General features: G+C 45.5%; 1 protein-coding gene across 2 annotated transcripts in view; it reads right to left on the bottom strand.

The window, feature by feature from the left end:
• The window catches only part of kiaa0825 (KIAA0825 ortholog), a 608,024-nt gene that overhangs the window by 523,096 nt on the left and 64,179 nt on the right, over window positions 1-20,749 (bottom strand). For both annotated transcript variants that reach the window (XM_041185961.1, XM_041185962.1), the window contains exon 2: window positions 10,228-10,373. In XM_041185961.1, the coding sequence (XP_041041895.1) occupies window positions 10,228-10,364 (137 nt within the window). In that variant the 5' untranslated portion in view covers window positions 10,365-10,373. The remainder of the gene's footprint in view (window positions 1-10,227; window positions 10,374-20,749) is intronic.

The following is a 20,749-nucleotide window of genomic DNA, read 5'->3' as shown; positions in this document are numbered from 1 at the left end:
ATAAACGCTGACCTGGGCAACCTCCAGGGAGGCAGGGACACCTGGGACGCTTTGATCCAACGTTATTTCAGCTAGCCTACCAAATAAGAACCACCACCACGACATGCCAGTGTTGCAGGCTCCATACTCGATACCTGACAGGAGCATTTGCTTGGTGAACAACATGCACTATGTGCCATTTCAATAAAGTTCAATGACAAACAAGTCATCCGTAACATCATGGGTTACCAAGCACCTGCAGAACTAATGAAGCACCCAGAGGCTTGTCGAATAGAAACACATTTAATGATGTGGTGCTGGCATACATAATACAAATTAAATTGATAGGTGTTACCCATAAAACCAAATAAAATTTAATGTAATAGTGGGGAAAAAAATATCACTAGTGATAAGCCCGTGATGTGCTTAAGGTGCTTTAAGTTTTCGCTTGTGGGTACAACATCTAGGTGGTTCCCCCTCGCTGGCACTGGCATTGGAGACAGCCTGCTCACTGCATTAATGACCTTGGTGGGTGTACTCTGGCCAGTGGAGCCTGTGCTGGCCCCACCTGGGAGGGAGCGGTCAGTGCCACAGCTGGCATCTCCCCCAGTCGCCACAGCCTCATCGGATGCTACGGTCACTGGCAGAGAGGCGGAGGAGCTGCTGCCATCATCCGGAGCGCCCTGAGAGGAGCCGGCAGAGACAAAAAGCTGCTCGTATGCCAACATGAGGGCACTTTGGACATCCCTGCTCATGATTGATGGATGGGGACCTCACTGAGATACTGAATACCCAATCCATCTCCCATACTAACAGTGACCACCTGAGGTCATTGCCGGTGTGAGGGCTTGCAGATCCGAGCGCATCCCCAGGAACCCCTGATTCAACTTCTGAAGGAGCCTCTCCATGAGAGTTGCCACTCTCTACATGGAGGAGGCAGTGCGCTCGGCCATGAGGGTCATTGCATTGCTCATGGTCCGCAAGATCTCTTCCACAACGGAGGCCTTGCATGCATTCCCTCATGTATCTCTGCCAGATCATCCCCCCGACACCCAGCTGGGCTTCCAGCATCTGCTGCCTCAGGGACGACTCCAGAGGCACATCATCAGCCACCAACTGGGCATGTTCCTGGTCCCCAGCACTCCTCTGACTGCCAGCGCCCTGGGCGTACTCTGTCTCTGCCTGCACCTCAAGCGAATGTGAAGTGCCCTCACCGATGTGCACTGAGATACCAGCTGCCAATGTAATGCCTACCGAGGTGCTGGTATCTGCGCTGGTGCCTGCCTGGCTGAGAGGGTGTAACGCAGGTGCATTGTGATGGTTGCTGTCCTCTGGGGTCAGTGGAGAACCTTCAAGCTCCTCACCTCGATGGGCTGCTGGTGAGCCTGAAAGGAATAACAAGGACATGTCATTAGTTGAAGTCATTACACTGTTACTGTGCATGCCTGGCACCCGAATCAGGGTGCCCTCATCTTTCCATTATCAATGGGGATTCCCTGTTCGAGGGTCACATCATTGTAGAGACTACAGTGGAATGGTTGCAATTGCAGACATTCTGACCACAGTGCACCGCACTCTTTCCTCCCTGTGGCACCCCAGCCGGCTGACCTAGGCGCATGGCACCTCTCCAACTCCAGGGCCTCCTGCTCATATCGAGTTAGGATGAGTAGGTGGGGCAGTCCACCGCCAGTCTGCAACCTCTTGGCATTGTTATGGGATGTCTTCTCCTGAAAGGACAAAGTAGCATTGATTAATCCACCCTGTACCTGCATTGCCATTGCAGCCTGGCCAGCCCCATGTGAGGAATACCTCGCAGGGCTCAGCTAAATCGTGACCCCGGAGCCGCAATACACTCATTCCAAGTAGCCAGGGCTCACCCCCTTGCCCAGATGCTACCTCATTGACATTTGCCGCTCACACTCTAAGATCTCTGAGGTCCGGGTGGAGGGGAGGAGGGCAGCTCCTAACTGCTATGCTAAGTGACCCATGCCAACACAGTACTCACCCCTCCTGATCGCAGATCATTGAACCACTTATGGCACTGCACCCATGTGCGCCTCATCACATCATGGGAGCTTACCCTGGATCTCACCTCCTCCCAGGCATTTTTGGTGAGGTGGGGGACCTCCTCCTTGCGTCCCTGGGGACAAGGATCTCTCTCCGTGCTGCCACCTCCTCCAGGAGAGCAGTGAGACACTCATCTGAAAAATGCAGGGCTGACTGACCCACCGATCTGCCCTCCCGCCTGCTGTGTTCACCCGTAACTATCTCCATCACGGGGTGCAAGTGCTTCACCGGCATCCTTCAAATGGCTGCCGCGGTTGTTTTTGAATCGGTCGCCAGGTCACTATTCGGCCCAGCAGGCATTGAGCTCCCGCCCCCGCCCACCCCTTCTCACTGTTGCTGCCATCGGGTCTTACATTGGACGGACCTTAATTGGCTCCTCCACGTGAAATCGCAGTGTGGAGCCAATCACGGGTGGCGATCGGTTTCCCGGCTGCCCCCACCCACTCCCGCTGAGCCGACACGCCGAACATAAAATCCTAGCCACAGTATAATCAGGCTGAGCCATCACAGTATTAAAAAAGTGAAATTGTGCTTGACAAATTTAATGGAATTCCTTGCTGATATAACTAATAGATAGATAAAGGGGGAGACCAGTAGATCTGGTGTACTCAGGTTTACAAAAGGCATTTGATAAGGTGCTTCATTAAAAGTTAATATGCAACAAAAGGGCTAATAGAATTGGGAGTAATATAGCAGCATAGATGGAGGATTAGTTAGCAGACACAAAGGAGGGCATAGAGATAAATGGAGCATTTTCAAGTTGACTGCAACTTTTGAAATGTAGGGGCCTCACTCATTTACAATCTATATTAATGACTTAGGTGAAGAGAGCAAGAATACTGTACTCTATTTATGTTTGTTAATGATATAAAGTGAGGAGGGAATGTAAACTGTGAATATGACACAAAAAGGCTGCAAAGAAATATAGACAGATTAAGTGAGTGGGTAACAAGGTGGTAGATGAGTATAATGTGGGGAAGTGTGAGGTTAATCACTTTAGTTTTAAAAATAGAAAGCAGAAGACTTTTTAAAAAGATGTGAAATTTTAAATGTTGACGTTCAAGAAGAGTTGGGTGTACTCATACAGGATTTTGCTCCCGAGGCATATGTGCAGAGCCAGGAAATTTTGCAGCTCACTGCCCTGATCCCAGGAAAAATTGGCCAGGATGAAGTCAACTCCTGCCCCCCCCATCGGCCCCTTATAGCCCTGATGCCAACTTAATTCCAACTCATGCCCCCCACACATCCCAATGGCCCCTTACAGTCCCTATGCCAACTTACCCAGTAATTACCATGGACAGACCTCAGGAATCATGCTTAGATGAAATAAAGAAAAGTTCTAAATGTCTATTACAGATATCACTGTATAAAAAACTCTCATTCATGAAAGCCCATTCAATACATTTTATCCCCTCACATACCTTAGCCCTTATAACAACAACATTTGTATTCAGAGCCCCACATCAAAGACAGCTAATACCTTAATAATCTCTTGGAGCTGTTAATCAAACTCTGAATTTACAGATGCTCCCCAACCTTGATAATGACAGTGAAGCAGCTAAAGAAACTGCTAGAACAGATTTTTTTTCCAAATCTCAGGTAGCTTTTCAATTTTTAAAGGGATGGACATTTAAATAACTTGACAAAAACAAAAATACCTGGAAAAACTCAGCAGGTCTGACAGCATCTGCGGAGAGGAACACAGTTTACATTTCAAGTCCGAATGACTCTTCATCAGAACTGAATGAAGAGTCTTGAGAAGAGTTCTGATGGAGGGTCATTCGGACTCGAAACGTTAACTGTATTCCTCTCCGCAAATGCTGTCAGACCTGCTGAGTTTTTCCAGGTTATTTTTGTTTTTGTTTTGGATTTCCAGCATCCGCAGTTTTTTTGCTTTTATTTAAATAACTTGACAGCCTGACAGTTGCATGGACCTCAATCAGCCCTTTATGAGCACTTTCCAAAAATTCCCAACTCCCAAACTGTGGAATATGGCCCTTACTTCAGCAAAAGTGGGATCTGGTTGAACTCAGCAGAGAGTTCAAATGGCCTTGTTGAGTCCAACATGTGGGAGTCACCTCCTGCCTCCAGTGAAAATGGTTTTTGTTGGGTATGGGGGTGGGAGTTCCAGATCTGGGGTACATCTGACATATTGTATACACAGTGAAATCTCCATGGCTCCGTGAAAATCCAGGTCAGAAAGTTAACATACAGGTACAGCCAAAAATTAGGTAGTCAAAAAGCTTATTGGGCTTTAGTGCAAGGGGATTGGAGTAGAAGAATAAGCAGGTTTTGATAAAATTTATAGGATTTTGGTGAGTCCACACAGACTACTATGCTCAGTTTTGGTTTCCATATTGAAGGAAGGATATACTTGCTTTGGAGGTGGTAAAACAAAGGTTCACTGGATTGATTCCTGGGACGCAAGGGTTGTCCTATGATGAGAGGCTGAATAAATTGGGCATATACTCTCTGGAGTTTAGAAGAATGAGAGGTGATTTCATTGAAACATACAAGACTCGAAAAGGAGCTTGACAGGTTAGACACAGAGGTTGTTTACCCTGGCTGGCAAGTCTAGAGCACCAGGGGAACAGTCTCAGGATAAGATGTCAATCACAAAGGACTGAGATAAAGAGAAATTTCTTCACTCGGAAGACTGTGAATCTTTGGAATTCTCTATCCCAGAGGGTTGTGGGGGCTCCTTCGTTGAGTTTATTCAAGGCTGAGAGAAATATTTTACCTTGTAGTTTCCCAAGGAATCAAGGGAATCAAGGGAGCAAGTGGGAAAGTGGAGTTGAGGCAGATCAGCCACAATTGTAATGAATGATGGAGAAGACTCATAGAGCTGTATGGTCTACTCCTGCTCCTACTCCTTTTATTCTAAGAAGAACAAAGGCAGCAGGCACATGAGAACACCAACACCTATAAGCTTCCTTGCAAGTTACACATCACACTGACCTGGAAATACATCACTGTTCCTCCATCATTGCTGGGTCAAAATCCTGGAACTCCCAATCTAACAGCACTGGATGTATGTACACCACATGGGGTGCAGTGGTTCAAGGCGGCAGCTCACCATCACTTTCTGAAGCGCAATAAATGCTGGCCTTACTAGTGATGCCACATCCCATGAACTAATAAAAGAAAATTCAAAATATCCCCAACTGTCAACAATTGACATTTCACCGATGGTTTGAGATTACCACAGTTGCATTTCGTTTGCAAACTCAGAACAACTGTTTATGTGTTGAATCTGTTCCAAAATAAATCTGATAAAGCTCTCTTGAAATTAAGTTAAAATATAAAGTTGCATCATGCTCTCTGTGACTTCAACAATTTTCTGGTCCTAACTTCTTCCTCTTCACCATGGACTACCAATCTCTCCATGCCTTCATCACACACCAGGAGGTCTGAAGTCTCCACTTCTTCCTTGAATGGAGATCCACCAGTCTGCATCCACCATCACCCTACTCCATCTGGCTGAACATGTTCTCATATTGAACAACTTCTCCTTTAACTCCAATTACTTCTTCCAAATAAATGTATTGCTATGGGTACCTACATGGTACCACCAACTCCCACAACTGCCTGGACTACACAGCCTTACACCCTGCTTCCCGTTAGGACTCCATTTCATTCTCCGGTTTTTCTATCTCCATTGCATCTGTCCTAATGATGCAATCTTCTGAACCAGCACTTTGAAGACACCCTACCATCGTAATTGACAAAGCCCTTGACCATATCCATCACATTTCCCATACTTCTGCTCTTAATCCTAGCCCAACTCTATTAGAACCATGTTAGGGCTCTGCTTGTCTTCATCTTCCACCCCCCCCCCCCGCCTCTGTATTCAATGAATCATGCTCCGCCATATCTGTCACCACCACCACCTGCTCCACCCCCTACTTAAACAGTATAAATTTCATCACATTTTTACTTCTCTTTAGCTCTGAAGAAGAGTCATACAGACAAGTCACTTGTTCTGATGAAGAGCCATACGGACTCGAAACGTTAACTCTGTCTTCCTCTCCACAGATGCTGTCAGACCTGCTGAGTTTTACCAGCTATTTTTGATTTTGTTTCAGATTTCCACCATCGGTAGTATTTTGCTTTTATCTCCTCTTTTATTTACTTGTTTCATTACCACTCCTCACTCTTCGCCTGCCGCACCAACCCTTGTCATTAAATCTCTCCCGTCTTCCACCTTATCAGAGAACTTAACTTTTGTTCTTTTTCTACCCTCGTCCCTTACATTTACTTAAAACCTGTCACATTTCTAACATTTCCCAGTTCAGATGAAAAGTGTTTGACCTGAACAGGACGGCAGGCAAAACTGTAAAGGCAATGCAGGGGTTTGAAAGAGGATATGGTTCAGGTATAGCCGAGGTACATTCCCATGAGGGGGAAAGCTAGGAGCACAAAGCCAGAGCTCCCAGGATATCAAAAACGGATAGAGAGTAAGATGAAACAGAAAAAGGGTGCAAATGACAGATGTCAGGTTGATAATATAAGTGAGAACCAGCCTAAATATAGAAATCTCAGAGGGGAAGTGATAGAAATAAATAAAAGCAAAGGGGGAGTATGAGAAGAGACTGACAGTTAATATAAATGGGAATCCAAAGTTTTCAATAGGATTATAAATACTTAAAAAGTGTTAAAAAGAGGAGTGGGCCCAATATGGACCAAAAAAGGAGATTTACACACGGAGGCAGTAAGGCATGGTTGAAGCACTGAATGATGCTTTGCATCTGTCTTTATCAAGGAGAAAGGTGCTTCCCTATTCATAGTGAAAGAGAAGGCAATTGAGACACTTCATGGACTAAAAATTGTTAAAGGGGAGATGATAGATAGGCTGGCTGTACCTAAAAGGTCACCAGGACTGAATCAAAAGCATTCAAGGATAGTGAGGGAATTAAGGGTGGAAATTGTGGAGGCACTGCCCATAATTTTCCAATCCTCCCTATATACAGGGTTGGTGCTAGAGGACTGGAAAACTACATGAAAAATGTTACACCCTTGTTCCAAAACGGATGCAATTATATGTCCAGCAACAACAGGTCAATCAGTTTAACTTCAGTAGTGTGGAAAGTCAGCACAGAATTGTTAAGGGCAAATTGTGCTTAACTAACTCGCCCAAGTTTTTGGTGAGGTAACAAAAAGAGTAAATGAGGGCTATGCAGTTGATGTGGTGTACATGGGCCTCCCAAAGGAATCTGATAAAAGTGCCGCATTAAAGGTTTGTGAGCGAAATTGGAGCTCATGGAATAAAAGGCTGGCAGCAGCATGGATATGAAATTGGCCAAATGACAGGAAACAGGGTAGTAGTGGATAGTTGTTTTTTGGACTGGGTGTAGGTTTATGGTAGAGTCCCCCAGGATTCAGCGTTGGGACCCCGACTTGATGTATATTAATGATCAAGACTTGGGTATACAGGGTACAATTTCAAAACTTGCAGTTGATAGAAAACTTGAAAGTACTATTAACCATGAGGAGGTTAGTGTTAAACTTCAAAATAAACATAGATACGTTGATGGAATGGGCAGACAAGTGACAGACGAAATTTAATGCAGAGTAGTGTGAAGTGATTCATTTTTAAGGGGTGCAGAAGTAGAAGGACCTGGGTGTATTTATACACAAACCATTGAAGATAGTAGGGCAGGTTGAGAGTGCAGTTAAAAAAAGTACACAGGATTCTGGGCTTTATAAATAGTTGCATAGAGTAAAAAAGCAAGGAAATTAAGATAACCCTGTATAAAACAATGGACCGGCCTCAACTGGAATATTATGTTCAGGGCACCCTATTTTAGGGAAGATTTGAAAGCATTAGAAAGGTTGCAGAAACGATTTATGAGAACATTCCAGGGACGAAGAACTTTAGTTACCTGGATAGATTGGAGAAGCTGGGGCTGTTCTCCTTGGAGAAGAGAAGGTTGAGAGGAGGTTAGATGGAGGTATTCAAAATCATGATAGGCCTAGGTCAAATAAATAGAGAGAAACTGTTCCCGTGCATAGAATGATCAAGAACCAGAGGACTCCGATTTAAAGACAATGAGTAAAAGAAGCAATATGAGGAAAGCCTTTCCCGCAGCGCATGGTTAAAATCTGGAATGCAATGCCTAGGACTGTGGTGGAGGTAGATTCAATCGTGGCTTTCAAAAGAGAATTGGATATTTATCTGGTGAAAAAAATTGCAGGGTTACAACAAAAAGATGGGGGAGCAGAACTAGGTAAGTTGCTCTTACAGAGAGCCAGCTTAGTAACAGCAGTGAAATGGCCTCCTTCTGTGCGTAACCATTTTATGATTCTTTAATCTATTCATTACTCTATGATGAGCCCCTTAATTAAGGCCTTTTGAAAATCCAGATAACTTACATTTACTGAATTACCATTGTTAAGATTTTGGAACGATCCGGTTAGGGGCCAGTAACATTTTGTTTATAGCAGTCAAAGTTTGAAATCCCAAGTTCTTACAAAAAGCATAAAGCCACAAGATTCCAGTCTTTGAACAAACAAAATAAACTTTACTATACAGTCATAAAAATAAAACAACTTACAATATCTATCTCATACTCCAACAATCAGAATCAACGAGGTACGTGCAAATTAACATGCAAACTGTGATCAAACGCACCACACTGCATAATTAATAGCAGATGCAATCAAGGTAGATCACACGGATTTCTCAGCAACCCAACCAATCTCATTAAAATATTGTCTCCCTCACAAGAGGTTTCAAGTCTTCCCTGTCGAAGATCTAGCCTCTGAATTCCCTCCAAAACAGCGCTTCAACTCAGATGTCTCAACAACTGCTCACCTCTTCATGGTTTAATCTCTTTTCATGAGGCTACTTCCACTGGCTTCCCGAGACTACACTCCAGCGCCAAATCACAAACACAACTCCAGCTCTTCAGCCACACCAAACAGAACACCACTGCTCCAAAGGGTTACCTTTGACTTAACAACCTGCAGCATGGAGTCACTGAACTTCAACTCTCCAGGGCATCTCCTGAGTCATCGCTACCTGAGCCTGTCAACAGCAGCACTTTCACTACTGGAAGTCTCTTTCTTTGCTTCTCTACCAGTGGTTTCACTTCTTGGTGGTTCCTACCAGTGATCTCATCCCAGTGGCTCCTTCCCTGGTGGTCTCCCTGGACCTCTCTGGATTCCCTCCTCTCGATCCCGGGACTCCCTGTATTATGACGTCAAACTCTGGGTTCCCAGTCCTCCAACACTTCAGATTTAATTTTCTCTTCCTCATTTTAAAATCCCTTAATGGCCTTATTCCTCCATACCTCTATAATCTCCTTCAGGCTTTTTACCGCAGCACACCCACTCCCCCCTGCCCCCTACCACCCACTTTCTACCCCCAAACTTTATGTTCCTCAGACTCAGGTCTCTGTATCACTCTTCGTCCATCACTGATGGTCATGCCTATAACTGTCAGGGTCCTATGCTTTGGAATTCCCTCTGCAAGTGTCTCCACCTTCAAGGCACTCCTTAAAACCAATCTCTGGCCAAGCTTTGGTAACCTGCACCTAATATCATCTTCTTAGGCTCAGCATTAATTTTTCTGAGTATGCTTCTATGAAACTCCAAGACATTTTTCTACATTAAACATGCTATCAAAACACAAGTTGTTTTTGTTGTCCTAAAAATGCATTTACATAGCACGTTTATGACCTCAAAACATGCCAAAGCATTTCGTAGTCAATTCAGTATTTTTGACGTCTGTTCACTTTGGTAATGCCAATTTACACAATCTCACAAATAGCAATGGAAGAAATAATCAGTTGTTGATTGAAGGAAATATGTTGGTCACGACACCAGAAAAACTCCCTGTATATGTAGAGTGCTGTGGGATCCTTTATATCCATCAGAGTGGGAACATAGGGTTTCGATGTAACAACTCATCTGAAACACAGAACCGCTGGTGCAGTAATTCCTTAGTCTAACAGCGCAGCATACACTATATAATTAATATAGCCCTCACAGCACACAAGAGCAAGTATTCTGAAATGTGCATTGTCATATACTCCACATCAAATAATTACTGAATAAAATAGGCAAACTTTCTTGAATCAAAGAAAATGAAATAATAACAAAAAATACAGATATTAGCATATCATTCTGAAATTGGTGTATGCAATCAAAGCATAACTTGCCATATAGTGAACAACCTACCACACAGCATTCTGCTTCAGATCCTCATCAATGTCACCAAGAGCTTGATGCAATTCCACTTCCCCTTCCCCTGGTATTGTGTCCAAGAGGCAGCCTGAGCAGGAATAATCCAATAGGTATTCTGCTTCCCATGCCATCACCAATACCTGAAAACGATAGTTTAAACCAACGGTTTAACAGTGTTGTTAAAATAAAAGAAGTCCATTCATCTAAAATCCAATTAGAAAAATATACAACACATTTCAAATACTAATGTCATAATAGAAAATGCTTGAAAAACTCAGCATCTGTGGAGAGAGAAAGCTAATGTTTAAGGTCAATGACCTTTCAACAGATTCAAAAACGTTAGAGATAAAAACAAAAAACTGCAGATGCTGGAAATCCAAAACAAAAACAGAATTACTTGGAAAAACTCAGCAGGTCTGGCAGCATTGGTGGAGAAGAAAACAGTTGACGTTTCGTGTTCTCATGACCCTACAACAGAACTGGTTGAATCCAAGGAGAGGGGTGAAATATAAGCTGGTTTAAGGTGTGTGTGTGTGTGGGGTGGGGGGGGGAGAGAGAGAGAAGTGGAGGGGGGTGGTGTGGTTGTAGGGTCAAGCAAGCAGTGATAGGAGCAGATAATCAAAAGATGTTGCAGACAAAAGAACACAGAGGTGTTGAAGTTGGTGATATTATCTAAACGAATGTGGTAATTAAGAATGGATGGTAGGCACTCAAGGTATAGCTCTAGTGGGGGTGGGGGGGGCATAAAAGATTTAAAAATAATGGAAATACGTGGGAAAAGAAAAATCTATATAAATTATTGGAAAAAACAAAAGGAAGAGGGAAGAAACAGAAAGGGGGTGGGGATGGAGGAGGGAGGTCAAGATCTAAAGTTGTTGAATTCAATATTCAGTCCGGAAGGCTGTAAAGTGCCTAGTCGGAAGATAAGGTGCTGTTCCTCCAGTTTGCGTTGGGCTTCACTGGAACAATGCAGCAAGCCAAGGACAGACATGTGGGCAAGAGAGCAGGGTGGAGTGTTAAAATGGCAAGCGACAGGGAAGTTTGGGTCATTCTTGCGGACAGACCGCAGGTGTTCTGCAAAGCGGTCGCCCAGTTTATGTTTGGTCCCTCCAATGTAGAGGAGACCGCATTGGGAGCAACGAATGCAGTAGACTAAGGTGGGGGAAATGCAAGTGAAATGCTGCTTCACTTGAAAGGAGTGTTTGGGCCCTTGAACGGTGAGGAGAGAGGGAGTGAAGGGGCAGGTGTTGCATCTTTTGCGTAGGCATGGGGAGGTGCTATAGGTGGGGGTTGAGGAGTAGGGGGTGATGGAGGAGTAGGCCAGGGTGTCCTGGAGGGAACGACCCCTACGGAATGCCGACAGGGGGGGTGAAGGGAAGATGTGTTTGGTGGTGGCATCATGCTGGAGTTGGCAGAAATGGCGGAGGATGATCCTTTTAATGCGGAGGCTGGTGGGGTGATAAGTGAGGACAAGGGGGACCCTATCATGTTTCTGGGAGGGAGGAGAAGGCGTGAGGGCAGATGCGCGGGAGATGGGCTGGACACGGTTGAGGGTCCTGTCAACGACCGTGGGTGGAAAACATCGGTTAAGGAAGAAGGAGGACATGTCAGAGGAACTGTTTTTGACGGTAGCATCATCAGAACAGATGCAACGGAGGCGAAGGAACTGAGAGAATGGGATGGAGTCCTTACAGGAAGCGCGGTGTGAGGAGCTGTAGTCGAGGTAGCTGTGGGAGTCGGTAGGCTTGTAATGGATAATGGATATTGGTGGACAGTCTATCACCAGAGAATGAGACAGAGAGGTCAAGGAAGGGAAGGGAAGTGTCAAAGATGGACCATGTGAAAATGATGGAGGGGTGAAGATTGGAAGCAAAATTAATACATTTTTCCAAGTCCCGACAAGAGCATGAAGCAGCACCGAAGTAATCATCGATGTACCGGAGAAAGAGTTGTGGAAGGGGACCGGAGTAGGACTGGAACAAGGAATGTTCCACATAACCCATAAAGAGACAGGCATAGCTGGGGCCCATGCGGGTACCCATAGCCACACCTTTTATTTGGAGGAAGTGAGAGGAGTTGAAGGAGAAAATTGTTCAGTGTGAGAACAAGTTCAGCCAGACGGAGGAGAGTAGTGGTGGATGGGGATTGTTTGGGCCTCTGTTTGAGGAACAAGCCAGGGGTCCTCAGACCATCCTGGTGGGGGATGGAGGTGTAGAGAGATTGGACGTCCATGGTGAAGAGGAAGCGGTTGGGGCCAGGGAACTGGAAATTGTTGATGTGACGTAAGGTGTCAGAGGAATCATGGATGTAGGTGGGAAGGGACTGGACAAGGGGAGAGAGAAGGGAGTCCAGATAACGAGAAATGAGTTCCGTGGGGCAGGAGCAAGCTGACACAATCGGTCTACCGGGGCAGTTCTGTTTGTGGATTTTGGGTAGGAGGTAGAAGCGGGCTATCCGAGGTTGGGCGACTATCAGGTTGGAAACTGTGGGAGGAAGATCTCCAGAGGAGATGAGGTCAGTGACAGTCCTGGAAACAATGGCTTGATGTTCAGTGGTGGGGTCATGGTCCAGGGAGAGGTAGGAGGAAGTGTCTGTGAGTTGACGCTCAGCCTCCGCGAGGTAGAGGTCAGTGCGCCAGACAACAACAGCACCACCCTTGTCAGCGGGTTTGATGACAATATTGGGATTGGACCTGAGAGAACAGCGTGCAGTAAGTTCAGAGAGAGACAGATTAGGATGGGTGAGAGGAGCAAAGAAATTGAGATGACTAATGTCGCGCCGACAGTTCTCAATGAAAAGATCAAGAGAAGGTAAGAATCCAGAGGGAGGGGTCCAGGTGGAGGGAGAATATTGGACGTGGGTAAAAGGATCCGTTGAACGGGGAGAGGACTCCTGCCCAAAGAAGTGAGCACGGAGACGAAGATGGTGGAAGAAGAGTTCAGCATCGTGCCGAGCCCGAAATTCACTGAGATGAGGGCATACATAAGGTGCCAGAGGAATCACGGATGTAGGTGGGAAGGGACTTATCACCCCACCAGCCTCCGCATTCAAAGGATCATCCTCCGCCATTTCCGCCAACTCTAGCATGATGCGACCACCAAACACATCTTCCCTTCATCCCCTGGCGGCATTCCGTAGGGATTGTTCCCTCCAGGACACCCTGGTCCACTCCTCCATCACCCCCTACTCCTCAACCCCCACCTATGGCACCTCCCCATGCCCACGCAAAAGATGCAACACCTGCCCCTTCACTTCCTCTCTCCTCACCTTCCAAGGGCCCAAACACTCCTTTCAAGTGAAGCAGCATTTCACTTGCATTTCCCCCAACTTAGTCTACTGCATTCGTTGCTCCCCATGCGGCCTCCTCTACATTGGAGAGACCAAACATAAACTGGGTGACCGCTTTGCAGAACACCTGCGGTCTGTCCGCAGGAATGACCCAAACCTCCCTGTCGCTTGCCATTTTAACACTCCACCCTGCTCTCTTGCCCACATGTCTGTCCTTGGCTTGCTGCATTGTTCCAGTGAAGCCCAACGCAAACTGGAGGAACAGCATCTCATCTTCCGACTAGGCACTTTACAGCCTTCCGGACTGAATATTGAATTCAACAACTTTAGATCTTGACCTCCCTCCTCCATCCCCACCCCCTTTCTGTTTCTTCCCCTTCCTTTTGTTTTTTCCAATAATTCATATAGATTTTTCTTTTCCCACGTATTTCCATTATTTTTAAATCTTTTATGACCCCCCCACCCCCACTACAGCTATACCTTGAGTGCCCTACCATCCATTCTTAATTACCACATTCGTTTAGATAATATCACCAACTTCAACACCTCTGTGTTCTTTTGTTCTTTTGTCTGTGATATCTTTTGATTATCTGCTCCTATCACTGCTTGCTTGACCCTACAAGCACACCACCCCCCTCCACTTCTCTGCCCCCACCCAACCACCCCCCCCACCTTAAACCAACTTATATTTCACCCCTCTCCTTGGATTCAACCAGTTCTGCTGAAGGGTCATGAGGACTCGAAACGTCAACTGTTTTCTTCTCCACCGATGCTGCCAGACCTGCTGATTTTTTCCAGGTAATTCTGTTTTTGTTTCAAAAATGTTAGATATGAAAAGCCTTTAAGCAAATATGAACTGAGGGAAAAGGTGACAGGAAAAGAACAAAAGGTTGAACTCTGTGATAGGATAGAAGGCAGCAGTGCTAAAGACCAAAAATGATAATGGGGTAAGGCTAGTGGAGCCGATAAAAACAAGACAGGCTTGCATTCAGAGAGCCTTGCATGACCTCAGGATTTTTTTTTTGTTTTAAGAATATACTTTATAAAATATCTGGAAGAACATTACAAAACATTTCAAAACCACCATCACAAAAAGTACAATCAGATTCAACTTTTACACATGGATCATGAGGTGCATCAATACAATGTATATTACCATCATTTCAATATGGTCATTGCAGACAATCAGACAATGGTATTGGAGTTAGCAACATACATCATGTTGCACTTTTGAGTTGCTTCAATACAATTATAATACAATTAGTATTCAATGCATACATTCATAGTGAGCTGTACAGCCCGAGGGGCCCTTAACAGTTCCCAGCCTCTCAGTGCACAATGGCAGAAAGGTCTTAGACAGCGACCTTTCCCCATTGCGCCTTTGCGGCGGCTGCCCCAAGCTTTAGTGCGTTCCTCAGCACGTAGTCCTGGACTTTGGAATGTGCCAGTCTGCAACACTCAGTCGGGGACAACTCTTTGCGCTGGAAGACCAACAAGTTTCAGGCAGACCAAAGAGCGTCTTTCATCGAGTTGAGATCCTCCAGCTGCAGTTGGTGCTTGTCTCGGTGTGTGTCCCTGGGAACAGCCTATAGAGCACAGAGTCCTGTGTCACAGAACTTCTTGGGATGAACCTCGACAGAAACCACTGCATCTCTCTCCAGGCCTTCTTTGCAAAAGCACAATCCAAAAGGAGGTGAACAATGGTCTCGTCCCCACAACAGCCATCTCGAGGGCAACATGCGGAGGGGGTGAGACTCCTGGCATGTTGGAAGGATCTGACGGGAGGGCCTTTCTCACCACGAGCCAAGCTACATCTTGGTGCTTGTTGGAAAGTTCTGACAACGAGGCATTTTGCCAAATTACTTTGACAGTCTGCTCGGGGAACCATCCCACAGGATCCACCCTCTCCTTTTCCCACAGTGCCTTGAAGACTTTGTGTGCTAACCACTGCCTGATGGACTTGTGGTCAAAGGTGTCTCTCTGCATGAATTTTTCCACGAGGGACAGGTGGTATGGCACGGTCCAACTACTTGGAGCTTTCCGCGGCAGCGTGGTCAGACCCATCCTTTGCAACATTGAGGGCAGGTAGAACCTCAGCACGTAGTGACGCTTGGTGTTTGCGTACCGAGGATCTACACACAGCTTGATGCTGCCGCACACAAAGGTGGCCATCAGTATGAGGGCGATGTTGGGGACGTTTTTTTCCCCTTTATCTAGAGGCTTGTACATCGCGTCCCTGCGGACACGATCCATTTTCGACCTCTAGATAAAGCGAAAGATGGCTCGGGTGATCGCCATCGTGCAGGAGTCTAGAATGGGCCAGACCTGCGCCACATACAGCAACAGCGAGAGTGTCTCACATCTGATGACCAGGTTCTTACTCGCAATGGAGAGGAAGCATCGCTTTCACATGCCCAGTTTTCTTTGCACCATAGACACTCGCTCCTTCCAGTTTCTAACGCATGCCCTGGTCCTTCCGAACCATATCCCTAGCACCTTCAGGCCGTCAGCCCTGATGGTGGAGGGGACAAAGGATCGGTCAGCCCAGTTCCCAAAGAACATGGCTTCGCTCTTCCCACGGTTTACTTTGGCTCCCGAGGCCGGTTCGAACTGGCCACAGATGTGGATCAGTCTGCGCACCGACAGCAGATCCGAGCAAAAGACGGCGACATCGTCCATGTACAGGGAGGCTTTGACCTGAGTGCTTCCACTGCCTGGGATCGTCACTCCTCTTTTGCCCAGATCCTTCCTGATGGACTCAGCAAAGGGTTCTATGCAACACACAAACAGGACAGGGGAGAGGGGGCAGTTCTGCCTGACTCCAGATTTAATAGGAAAGCTATCTGATTCCCACCCATTGATTGAGACTGCGCTACTGATGTTAGTGTAGAGCAGCTGGATCCAATTGCGAATTCCATCCCTAAACCCTATTTTGGAGAGCACATCCACCATGTAGATGTGCGATATTCTGTCAAAGGCTTTCTCCTGTTCCAGGCTGACAAGGCGGTGTCCACACCCCTGTCTTGCACATAGGCAATCGTATTTCTGAGTAGCACAAGGCTGTCAGAGATCTTCTTGCTGGGCACAGCGCAGGTCTGGTCAAGCTGGATCACCAATTCCAGAGTGGACTTGACCCAATTGGCGATGACCTTGGACAGAATCTTATAGTCCACATTCAACAGTGAAATGGGTCGCCAATTTCTAATTTCCCCTTTCCCCCTTGTGCTTGTAAATGAGGGTGATGATGCCTTTCCTCATGGATTCTGACATGTTGCCAGCCAAGAGCATACTCTCGTACACTTCTAGCAGGTCTGGGCCGATCCAGTCCCACAGAGCCGAATACAACCCAGCCGGCAAGCTGTCACTTCCAGGAGTCTTAATCTTTTTGAAGGACTCAAGGGCCTTAGTCAGTTCGTCAGAAGTCAGCGGCTTCTCCAGGCTCTCCTGTGTACTGTCGTCTAAGACCTCCGTGATAGAGGACAGGAAGGACTGGGTGGCCGTGCTGTCTGTGGGCTTCACGTCATACAACCGGCATAAAAGGATTTGCTGATCCTCAAAATGTTGGACCGCGATGACTTTACTGAGCCGTCTTCTTCCTTCAGGTGGCTGATCACAGAGCTCTCTCTGTGTACCTTTCGGGAGAAGAAACATGAGCACATCTCATCCTGCTCCACGGAGCGGACTCTGGAATGGAAGATGATCTTGGAGGCGTCCGAGGCAAAGAGTGAGGCTTGCTGGCTCTTCACCTCTTGCAGTTCCTCCTTGACATCGACCTTCATCGACTGCAGCCAGAGCAGGTTCTGCATGTTTTTCTAGAGTCGGGACATTTCCCTCTGTTCCTTTCTAGCTTTCTGGATCCCTTTGTGGATGAAAAACCTCTTGATGTTTCCCTTGATCGCTTCCCACCAGTGTGTCAGGGACTCAAAGAGGGGTTTCACGGTCCTCCAACCTTTGTACTCCCTCTTGAGCTCCTCAATGTTCTCTAGGGTCAGCAGTTGCACGTTTAGCTTCCATGACCCCCTGCCAACCCTCTGGTCTTCCTCCAAATGACAGTCAGCCAGAAGCAGGCAGTGGCCAGAGAAGAACACTGGCATCGGTGGATCTGACTGTGAACGCACAGGACACAAACAGGAAGTCTATCCTGGAAGATGGACCCACCTGGCCGCAACCAGGTGTATCTACGCTGCGCTCCGTCTGCAGGGTTACTGAAGACATCGTGCAGCTTGGCATCCTTTACTGTTTCCATCAGGGATCTGGATGTAGCTTCCAATCTGCTGTCGGCCCTGCCAGATCGTCCAGCCGCAACGATGATGCAGTTGAAGTCACCGCCCAGAATGACCGGTTTGGAGGTCGCCAGCAGCAGTGGGAGTTGCTGAAAGACCGCCAGCCGCTCGCCCTTTTGTGCTGGGGCATACATGTTAATTAACTGGGGTGGAGCACTCTTATAAATTACGTCTGCTATGAGGAGGCACCTACCCACCACCTCCTTAACCTCGGAGACGGTGAAGTTGCCTCCCCGCAGCAGAATACCCAGGCCGGAGGAATGAGAGTTGTTTCCTCCTGACCAGATCATGACCTCAGGATGTCCCAAAGCTCTTTACTACCAAAGAGATACTTTTGAAGTGCAGCAAACATTGGTGGGATTTGTTTATAGGCCACCAAACTGTAGTGGTAGTGTGGGGCATAGTAATGAAGTGGGATAACTGAAATTATTTCACATTAAGAATGATATTAAGACATGCATTAATAGCTTTAGAATAGACAATTGAAGCTATGAGAGCTCTTTCAAAGCATGATTGGAAATATGGCTAACACTGTAGGCATGAGGTATGCAGCCAATACTGTGGGAACTTAGATAAGTATGCAAGTTGTAAAATTTAATGGCATTCACAGCTTGAATAAACAAAATGTTAAGGAGATAAGGAAACAGACCGCAGGTTATTAGACCCCAGACACTAACAAACCTCCCTAGGCCGAAAGCTGAGATAACAGGGAGCATCTGCAAGCATGAATAGTCCCACTCATTAATTAGGTTATGTGATGTATGTGCTAAAATAACATTAGTGATTAAGGGTTGTACCAGTGTAGTGAAATGTGAGAACCAAGGACTATAAATTGTGACACAGTCTTTGTATTATGGAGAAACACCCTGCGAGAACCAGGCTGTGCTTCTCTCAGGATATGCTTTGTAATAAAATCTTTACTTGCTTGAATCTCTCAGACTCAAGAGTGGTCATTTTTACCACAACAGTATTAATCAGGCAATCAGAGAAGCATGTAGCATGGGTAATACTGTAATCATGAGTGACTTCAATCTACATATAGACTGGGTAAACTTAATGAGCAAGCACTAATGCTGTAGAGGACGAGTTTCTGCTGTGTGTTAGGGGTGGTTTCCTAGAGCAGTATATTGAAGAACAGGCTATTTTAGATCTAGTATTATGTAATGAAAAAGGACTAATTAATAACCTTGCCATAAAAGAACCTTTGGGGATGAATAACCATAATATGATAGAATTGTACATTTTGCTTAAAAGTGAGGCAGTTCAATCTGAAGCCAGGGTGTTAAATTTGAACAAAGGAAATTATGAAGGTGTAAGTGGCAAATTGGCTGAGGTGGACTGGGAAAATACATTAGAAGGTATGCAGGTACATAGGCAATGGGGAGTCTTTAAAGAATTATTACATAGTTTACAGCAACCCTATATTCCTTCAAGACACAAAAACCCAAAAGGAAAAGTCATTCAACCATGGCTAACAAAGTTAAGGATTGTTGAAGATTAAAAGAAAAGGCCTATAATGTTCCCAGAAATAGTAGTAAACCAAAGGATTGGGAGCATTTTAGAATGCAGCAAAGGAGGATCAAGAAACAGTTAAAGAAAGGGAAAATAGGATTTTAATGTAAACTAGAAAAAACATAAAAATGGACTGTAAAAGCTGCATAGGTACGTAAAAAACGTTTGGTTAAGGCAAATGCGGGTCCATTATAGGCAGAGTCAGGAGAATTTATAATGGGGAATAAGGAAATGTCAGAGAAACTAAACAAACATCTTGTATCTGTCTTCATAAAGGAAGATACAAAAATCTCCCAGAGTTAGAGATCCAAGTGACTAAGGTGAATGAGGAATTGAAGGGAATTAGTATTAGTAAGAAGGTTGTATTGGGAAAATTAATATGAGTGAAGGTTGATAAGTCCCCAGGGCCTGACATTCTATATCCCAGAGTGTTGAAAGAGGTAGCTATGGGGATAGTGGATGCATTGATAATCATCTTCTGAAGTTCCCTAGATTCTGGAACAGATTGGAAGGTAGCAAATGTCATTCCACTATTTAAGAAGGGAGGAGGAGTGAAAACAGAGGACTACAGACCTGTTAGCCTGACCAGTAGTAGGGAAAATGCTAGAATCTATTAGAAAGGATGTGACAAATGGACATTTGGATAATAATGATCTGATTCAGCATTGGCAGCATCAATTTATTAACAGGAAATCATGTTTGACCAGCCTGTTGGAGTTCTTTGAGGATGTTACAAACAGAATTGATAAATGGGAGCTGGTGGATATAGTATACTTGGATTTTTGATAAAGACCCCACAGGAGGTTGCTTAGCAAAATTAAAACACATGGGATGGATAAGGATTGGCGAACAGGCAGAAAACAGTAGGAACAAAAGGGTTCTTCTCACATTGGAAGGCTGAGATTAGTGGAGCATCACAAGGATCAGTACTTGGGGCCCAGCCGTTCATAATATATATCAAAGATTTGGATGTGAAGACCAAATGTAATATTTCTAAGTTTGTGGATGACACAAAGATAGATGGGAATGTGTGTTGTGAGGAAGATGCAAAGTGGTTTGAAGATGTGGACAGATTTAGTGAGTGGGCAACAACATGGCAGATGGGATAGTGTGAGGTTATCTACTTTGGTAGGAGGAACAGATGTGCAGAGCATTTCTTTAATAGTGAGAAATTAGAAATGTAGATGTACAAAGGGGCCAGGGTGTCCTAGTCAATAAGTCACTGAAAGCTAACATGCAACTGCAATACGTAATTAGGAAAGGTAATGGTAGGTTAGCCTTTAGTCACAAGAGAATTTGAGTATAGGAGTAGCAAAGTCTTGCTTAAATTGTATAGAACTTTGGTTAAACTGCACTTGGAATACTGTATGCAGTTCTGATCCCCTTACCTTCGGAAGGATATTATTGCCATTGAGGGAGCTAACGAAAGGTCA

The sequence above is a fragment of the Carcharodon carcharias genome, chromosome 4 (genome assembly GCF_017639515.1).
Source record: "Carcharodon carcharias isolate sCarCar2 chromosome 4, sCarCar2.pri, whole genome shotgun sequence".
NCBI classification, from domain to species: domain Eukaryota; kingdom Metazoa; phylum Chordata; class Chondrichthyes; order Lamniformes; family Lamnidae; genus Carcharodon; species Carcharodon carcharias.
This window is presented reverse-complemented; position numbering and strand designations above follow the sequence as displayed.